This window comes from Cryptotermes secundus, unplaced genomic scaffold (assembly GCF_002891405.2).
Source record: "Cryptotermes secundus unplaced genomic scaffold, Csec_1.0 scaffold120, whole genome shotgun sequence".
Classification (NCBI taxonomy): Eukaryota; Metazoa; Arthropoda; class Insecta; order Blattodea; family Kalotermitidae; genus Cryptotermes; species Cryptotermes secundus.
Window position 1 is genome coordinate 1,909,421 of NW_019742442.1, and position 9,359 is coordinate 1,918,779.

The 9,359-nt window shown below is 35.9% G+C and overlaps 1 protein-coding gene across 1 annotated transcript in view; it reads left to right on the top strand.

The window, feature by feature from the left end:
- LOC111873103 (protein son of sevenless) overlaps positions 1–9,359 on the top strand; it is a 78,588-nt gene continuing 69,229 nt past the window's right edge. Inside the window, exons 1-2 of the mRNA XM_023867522.2 lie at positions 1–387; positions 8,090–8,353. Of these exons, the coding sequence (XP_023723290.1) occupies positions 283–387; positions 8,090–8,353 (369 nt within the window). The 5' untranslated portion in view covers positions 1–282. The remainder of the gene's footprint in view (positions 388–8,089; positions 8,354–9,359) is intronic.

Consider the following 9,359-nt stretch of genomic DNA (forward strand, 5'->3'; position numbering starts at 1 on the left):
TTTTGATAGTGCTTCGTTTGGTTGGTTGTTTGCGTGTGAGATAAAATATGGGTCTTTTAAGATTTTTTGTGTGTTTACATAAAGTTCTTAGCATTCCTAGTGTCATATTTATTACGTGAACATTAATCACGCGTTTATGAACGTTTGTATGTGATTGTACGTGTTCAAGGCCAGTGGTGTTTCAATGTCAATCTCATCTGTCTCAATTTTCGTAATCTGTAAACATGGCGCTTAGAAGCCAGTTGCGTTGTCACTAACGAATACAATTCATTATAAAGTGCAATGTTCTCCACGCCATCTTCAACATCAGAACCACATAATTATGATTTTGAGAAGGAAGAAAACGCTGCAAAATGGAAAGGAGTATTTGTCAATTCTTTACGGAAGGTAACGTTGGTAGCTGTTTGGATTGCACCTAGTTGTTTCTTTTGCATTGGTCTTAAGTAAGGCCCATCCTTCTTCTTAGTGATAATACACACTTGATTTTGAACATCTGTTTTGTTCTTGAATTATGTTATTGAAACAATCATGGTCGGTGTGTTTTATGCTAGATTGTGGATTGTGGTTATGTTTGTAAACAATAGTAGAAAATTCAGGAAGAGAATCATATGAGTACAGGTTTTGTGAAACTAGTGTTATATAGCTTGACAACAGACATGCGCATTCCTTTAAGGTAGTTCAGAAATTCTCAGAATTACACTCAGCTACTGGAAAGTATTGAAGACTTGTACCTAACATAACTTACAAATAATGTAATTAACTTAAAATGTAATTTGTGTAACTGATCAAGTGAAATGGTTTGAAGCTTTATCTGTACACTGCCTTCATGGCTTCACATTTGATTGTGAGAAATATTACTTTAATTTATTGTGACAATAAGATCTTTAATAAAAAAAATGTATGATCCAGTTAAAAATAGGACATCTTTCCTAATAAGCAGTGGGATGTCAGTAGGAATACAGTAGTGTTGATTATATTTGTATCAAAGTAAAGTTTTAGTGTCTGCAGCAGCAGAATGTCTCACCTGTTGCTTCTCATCCAATTTTCTTTTTATTCCTATCACATTTAGCATTAATTTACCCAAGAGAGAAAAGTAATTTGCAGAAGCTTGCTGAATGTGCTCATGTTCATTGTGTAATACTAACACAGACAAATGCATTTATTATTTTTGCATAATGTTTTATTGATTTGTTTTCTAACTTATACTAATAATAGTAGTAGCAGTTTCAAAGTGCATGAATACTTGTGACTGAATCTGTCTAATAATTAATTACCAGATACAGGCTTTCTACGTGTCACAGTGTTACAATAATGTGAACTGCATGCTTACATGCAGTATTAATATTTCAGTTAAACCTGATCAGGGGATATATGCTTTGTAAGCATGAACTCAGTAGGGAATTTCCTTACCATTGTTTATGGTTACCTAATCTTATCACACTGAATGGATTGGTCTTGAGGTAACACTCGGCTCATATTTGAGAGGTGCTCAGTTCGAATCTCAGCCAGGATACTGGCTATCCTGATGTTTTTATGGGTTTACTCAGTTGTATCAGGCAAGTGCTGGGGTAGTGCCTCAATTAGGCTGTGACACCTTTCCGAGCCATTTCCAGTTCATCATTGATTAATCATTTTACCAGGGCACGTGGTAGTGTAGTTAGTTGAGGGGCTATGCTACAAGCCAGAAGGTCACGGGTTCAAGTCCCGATGAGGTCACTGGATTTTTTTTTTCAATTTACCTAATCCTTCCAGCCGCACTGTGTCCCTCGGGTTGACTCAGCCTCTAACAGAATTGAGTACCTGGAATTAATTACATAATTTTACTGGGAAGTAAAGCGCGGCCGGCGCGTAAGGCTGAAAAACTTACCGCCATCTTTGAGCTGATCATCTAGATAATGTGGGACCCTCAACGTCTCACAACCCTATGGGCCTTTATGGCCTGGTACAGGGATAGCTTTACTTTACTTTAATCATTCTACCATCTGACACTGTAAAGACTCAGTAATGAAAAATTTTCATTGAATAACCCATGAAAAAAAGAATCATATTACATCTGTCAGGCCATCCTCTCCTATAATCTTACATGATATACAGCAGCACCTTCATGTCTTGCCCCTGCTGTGTTTTGATTACACAACTTCCTCCATTGAAATTGCACACGGCAGCATAGTTGGTTGAGACACTATGCTGCGAGCTGGAAGGTCACAGGTCAAAATCCTGATGAGGTCATTGGGTGTTTAAATTGAATTATCCTTCCAGCTGCACTGTGACCCTGGGTCAGCTAAGTCTCTAACAGAAATGAGTACCAGGAATCTTCCTGGAGGGTAAAGGGTGNATACAGGGAGGTTATTGAAATCCCCCTTTCCTCCCTCAAATCATTTGGCCAGTGAAATGGAGGAGAGAGAAGTAACTTGGGTCAGCTTTTTGCACTGATATTCAGACTTGCAGCGCAATTGACATGCCTGTAGGCCAACAGATCACAAACAAAAGCTACCGTGAAAAATATTATCTTCCCTGATATGGTATCATGTTTCAGAGGAACAAGTTGGAATACCCATGGTGGGAGTTGACGTGAGTAGCATATGCCTCTCCTTCTAGAGGAACCAAATGATATGTGGCAGGCTGTCAGAAAATCTTCCTGTATAACATTGTCTTTCGTGTAGGACATGAAAACATTTAAATATATGTATCTTAAATACAAGTACTATTCCTTCGGTTTCTTGTATATCCAGACTGATTCTTAGTGTTTGCTTGGCTTACACTTCAGTCCTGAAGACAGAGGGAGTACTGTTCTCCAAAATGTCAATGAGCTTCTATCAGAGTACACAATGTCACATACCAGAACATAGTACCCTTCATAGTCACCACTTTGAGAACTTCAAATCCAACAACACCCACTGAGATCACAGATGTCGAAAATGCTGCCTGTTATTATGTTGCATTCATGTATTGTAGCTCTTTCCTGGAAAAAAGCAAACTAGAAATATGAAACTTTACATCCCGTCCTGTGAAAGGCATGTAAGAGATTTTTGAGGGGAAAAGTTCACATCATATTAGCAGTGTCTGCACACCTGTCTGGAGGACTGGACCTTATGTTATTACATATAGCATGAAAAGATTGTAATTAATTAGTTGTTACACAGTGACAAAGGATGTTGATGATAGAGTAACATTTTTTCATCCTTTTAAACATATGAGAAGAAGTAACGATGCTGTTAGGAATAAAGTGTTCAAAATTTAAGTGTTTCAGTATCAGGCCATAACAGGAGAAAAATTGGACCAATAAAATAGTCCAAGTTAAAGGTAAATGTAATCTCCCTGCCCTTATGAGCAGACTGTAGGTGTGATTGTGTTTATGTGGGTAATTAAATTACTTGGCAACTGATTTTAATCTAATGAATCCATGATGAGATGGATGTAATTTACTTTTAAAATTAAAGGAGTGCTGATTAGTGAATAATACTTTCAAAAACTTCTTCAGAACTATTTAAAATTTAAGTAGGTTGGTACTCATGAGTCATATTCCAGCGCTGGAATATAACAACAATATTGCAACAAAATGACTTCATAATATGCAATATCACATGAAGAGTTTTTAACCATATTTTATTCTATAACTTTCGTATTGTAATAATTTTATAATTCATTATATTTTTATACCTTGTATTTTATAATGTAACAGTTATCAAGTATCCAGCTTTACTGTCACAATGAAATTGCAGTTCAATAGTGTGTGAATATAGTAATCATGTGTTTTGCCTGATGATGTCTTTAAAAGCCGAAACATGTAGTTAAGGTAATGTTGACCTTGACCATTATGTTGTTCTGTTATAATGGACTCCATTAAAGAATTGTATATGTAATAACACAACAGGATGCGTGAAATGAAAATGTATTGATCAGAATTATTCCTTTATAATTAGCACTGTTTGTTATATCTCTCTTCTTAAAGATAGGACAAATAATTCCTTCCACTGAGTCCTTTGGCATTTTTTCTACTTCCCATACATTTGTCACTACTGCATGCATTCTGTTTAATTTTTCTTTCCATCCCTTCTTAACTAATTCACCAGGTGTATTGTCTCAGAAATTTTACATTAGAATGATTAGAAAACACATCAGCACATTCTGATTTTGGACAAAATGAGAAAAAAATAATTGACACTGCATGAAGGCCTATGTGTATTCGTGCAAGTCTGAAGCATAATTCACTGAATACTTATTGGAATGAAAAATTTTTGTTACAAAAAGTTGTAGAGACAAATGAAACACATTTTATATCCCACATACTTTTTCTGCAAGACTTAATGTTTTTGAGATATTTAAACCAAACTGACAGCTTATATGCTTGCCTTTCACAAACAACAGTGGTCTCCTCACACCCGAAGATTTATCAGTCTGATAGCCTTGGTAGTAATTAAACAAAGCTTCCTCCTACCAGAATTTGTAGGTCGAACTAACTAACTCCGTGGTTTCAGTCCGTAAGTGAACTATACCAACTAAGTGACCGCCACTTGTTGGCGAAGTTAGTGCCAATTTTAGCAGATAGAGGGTGTCATGTGGTCAGTGCAGTGAATCCCCATGGCCGTTAATTTCGGTTTTCTAGAATTTGTAGGTCTGCATGTTTATAAATATATTCATTTATTCATCAGTATCTGTAAGATGACAGGTCCACAGTCTCTTCCAAAACAGTTCCTCCACTTAATGGAATCACAAACTTTCTCCTTCAAATAAAAATATCCTCTTCTGTCCCCAAGGTCATCCAGCATCTTCTTACGTCCTCTTCCTCGTCTTCTGGTCACTTCTATCCCCCCCCTGGTTTGTTTTGTCTCCAGAGGAAGCATCTCGCATACATGGTATCTCTGTTTTTGAGAAGAGACTATCCAGGAAAAGTGATAATATGGTAGTTTTTCCATTTGCTTTCCACATCGCAGTACAACAGCCATTCAAACCACTCTGGTCACGCCTGTTGCTATACGAACTTGAACCATCTTGAGCACTATTTGCTCTGTGCTTCAAGTCACTGCTGATGACGCTGCTTAAAATTTGATTAAAATATAATTGATCATACAGCTGGAGTCTTTTATTTGTGATTATAATACAAGCAAAACAAGGCTTCAGTTGTTTCAATAAAAAAGAGCAATTAAGCAGAAAAACAAGAAAGTCGTTATTGAGTGTAGATTCTGCTGTAATCAAATATATTTCAATTTCTGATGTAGTGTTGTATTACAGTAAGACTGATGTGTGTGTTACGGAGTTATGTATGTTTAACTTTCTTTTAGTGTGTGCAATAGTGAAGCCTAAATGTTGACTGTATGTGCATTCGCTGTAGGCTGATGCTGATGTGTATCAGCTAATAGTGAATATATAATTCTGTGTGAATTTAATGTTTGTTTATTATAAGGGAACCGTTTATCACAGTCTCAGTTATTTGGACTATTGAAAATAAACTGCCTCTGGTATTATGGAATGACACTTTGCGTTCCCACATTAGCTACATTTCCTTCTCTTGCAAGCAATTTGAAGTTGTAAGAATGTCATATTTTTATGTCTATTACACATTTTAAATGTAAACTTTATACTTTATGATTTTTTTTTTTTTGCTTTCTAGTTGGCACCTTCATAAAAGAAAGTTGCAAAAATATGCCTATTAGTTTCACTGTTTCAGTCTGTCTCTCAGCACAAAACAACTTAATGGATTTTCATGAAAGTAGATGTTGTGGAATTTGCTGAAGTTTGGTGACACGTCACAGTCTTTGTTAATATTTAACAAAAATAAGTTGCTTTTTACATATACATACACCTGAGTCTTAACTCACTAAATTATAATCAAAATGAAAAATTGACTGTTCTTAGAGGAAAATGGAACACACATTTAATTACTATTACATTTTGTTTCTCAATCATATGGCTTTTTATATAATTAAAGGAAAGTGAGCATAAGTGACAGAATTGTTATGCTGGGTTTACATTTCCTAACTTGTTATATTCTCTCTAATACTTTCTCAAACTCTGTTGAAGGCATTTATTGCCTGCCAAAGACACTGTTCAAGTGTGAGGCTCAATGTTGTATATAACATGCCAAACTTTTACAGTGAGGGGTTGTGAGCTCAGCATCCAAGCCCCAGACTGGAGGATAGTTCTCCATTATCTGTCTTCTACTCCTTATTTGACATGTATGCTGCTATCTACTCTGTATATCTAGAGTTCATCTCTTCCAGCCACAATCTTAGAGCATGCCATGCTGCAATGATAAGGGACCCACTTAATGTGGGAAGCAGTAAATTTAAGTGTTAATATACACATTAGTTGTATGTAGTCTGTAGGTTGAAGGTCAAAGTGTAGCTTGTAGGTTAGATATTTTATAAGCTGCAGTTTATCAGAATCTGCTAATAATAAAAGAGTTGTCAGCTGCAATTTCCATGTACTGTTGTTATCACTGCCTATATCTGATTATGTATCATAATCATACTGAACAAACAAGCAAGACAATGGCATTCAGAAGAAAACATTTCATCAGAACTGAAACAGTGGGCACAACCATATATAGATAGCATGTTTTAACTTACATGGGATACAGTATGTACAAGAGAAGTTCACAACTTCAGGGAATATGTAACATATTTAAAGGGGAAAGAATATTTCTAAGAAGTGGTGTTTGCTTTGCATTAAAGGCTTCTGGCTACGTAAAGCATTCTGGGTAGAACTCATAACCTAGTCTTGTAAATTTCACAGAGCGATAATACAAATTACAGTGCAACAATAAAATTAATTTTTCTCATTCGCAAGCATGCTGTAATTTTCACATATGACCATAGGCCAGGTCAGATTTTCATTGCAACTGAAAACATTTGACAAATTATTATTGTCCTGCTCCTCCTCCTCATCTTTTTAGACATGCTTGTTACTGAAATACAGATTTTAGCACCTTAGATTTGTTGCACATTCTCAAAATTGGCACCATTGCCATGTAAGTATAATCTTATGAACAAACAGTATTTCACACAAAATTTATAGGTGCATTTATGATGTGTCTTCTTATTAATTTTCTAAGGCATAGCTCCTGTGGGTTTACTAGTTATCGGAATCAAACTGAAGGCTAAATACAGACTTCATGCTGCTGCCATTTTGTCAGTTCATGTTCAATGAAAAATATTACCATAATAATAATTTCACAATTAATATTTTGCTGGACATTATCCATCATCTTGTCTATTCTAAAAACAGTCTAATTTCTATTAAAAACACAACGTTTCGGGNAGAGCTCTGTAATAAGTGGCACTGAATCCCACCACACAAGCTCCTCCATCTGTCCTATTGGTATTACAGACTGCATGAAATTAAGTATGCGGTTGGGGTGTCATCCAATGGCACAACATCCATACCAGATATGAAAATCAGTCGACTGGTTCAAAAATTGAAATCACACAGACTCGCTCATTCTCACACTCACTCACTTCCTCCCCCTCCTCTGTCTCTTTGTTTCTTCAGGGTGATCTAGTAAGCATACTTTTTTTCTTACGGAATGAATGTAGGCTGAGAAAATTCCAGAGAATTTCAAACTATAGGCAGCAAAGTTGAACAGTGGGAAAAATGAGAGCATTACAGATTCTTAACAGGCCCTCAGTGCAAACCAAGAATGAAGTAAGGTATCTGATAACTGAAAAATATATTGACATTCTGAAACTCCAATAAATAGTCACAACAGTACAATAAAATATTTGTAAGGAAGGACATGGAAGGAATCTTAGCCAGTTATTATAAAGAGATGTTGGTCCCCCATCAAAATAAGCAAAGCCTGAACAACTAATTAAGGAGATATAAATTCAATATAAAGATCAGAGTTGTTTATCACTTTCTCTTACTAAAGTCAATCATGGCTTGCTGAAGTTACCGAGCAGCTATTTGTTTACATTTTCTGATCCAAGCTGTCAACAATTTTCTAAAATTTGTCATGGGACATTGAATCCTTATATTTTTCAGTCATCTCATTTCCTATTCCCTCTAGTTTACATTCACCATCTTTGTGTGTAGTTAATTTAGCAAGAATTGGTTTAATTCATTGCTGATGTGCTTGATTGGACTTCAGGTCTTGGAGCAGGTTCATCATTCTCTGGATGCCCGGGAGGATGCACTGGACTATGTAGAAAGCTTGATTCTGCGACTGCTGGGGATGCTGTGTGCACGTCCTTCACCACACACGGTACAGGATGTGGAGGAAAGGGTGCGGCGCACATTCCCAACTCCAATTGATAAATGGGCGCTTTCTGATGCCAAAGAGGCTCTGGATCGTGGCAAGAAGAAATCTCCTCTTGTTCTGCCTGTTGACAAAGTCCATCATCTGCTACAGAAGGTGTGTTGACCACTGATGACCAATTAGTTCACCAGTCTTCTTGTTCTCTTAAGACAATATTTGAAGTAGTATGAGAGGTACTGTGATATCAGTATACACAGTGGCCAGAAAGTAGATATACATTTGCATATGTTGAGTACATTATCAAGTCTGTGTGTATATTTGGACCACTTTGTGGTTTGGTATTAAGAATTTCCCAGATAGTGGATGTATTTTTACTTACTAAATGAAACTTAGATATGTGTCACAAAATGGTTCTTACAATTTGGGAAGTCAGTTTTGATTTTTACTGCTAAGCCTAATACGTATACTTCTAACTTGTCTTGTCTGCCACATAATAAAGACCTCGTATGAATATATGAAGATAATAGAACTCATGTCAACTTGTGAATGACTTTCATTTAGGTTTCTTTCTGAGGTACTTAGATGTGTCATTAATTTTGTGTCATATGAAACATACTTCACGAACTATAGAGTGAATGATAGATACCAAAGAGTCTGCATTGATGATGATGATCAAACATGTTCTCATACTTTTTCAGATTGGGGTAGGGCTAAGTGTGGTGTACCTCAAGGTTCCATCCTTGGCCCAATCCTTTTTCTTTTTTATATAAACGATTTACCCAAAGTTGTAAATAATATTTCTAAGCCAGTTTTATTTGCCGATGATACTAGTATCATCGTCAGTAATCCCAATATAGTAAACTTTACAAATGATCTCACTCTTGTATTTGAACAATTGAACATATGGTTTAACTATAATTTATTAATCATTAAATTATAATAAAACACAATATGTGCAATTTCGAACCACCAGTGCATTAACAACTCCTATAGATATTAGCTATAAAAATAAACATATTCCTAACGTTACAAACACTCAGTTTTTAGGTATCACTCTTGACAATTCCTTGTCATGGAAGGACCACATAGATGGACTTAAGGCTAAATTGTGCAAGGCATGCTACGCTATTAGATTCTTAAGACCCTTTGTATCTCAAGAAAC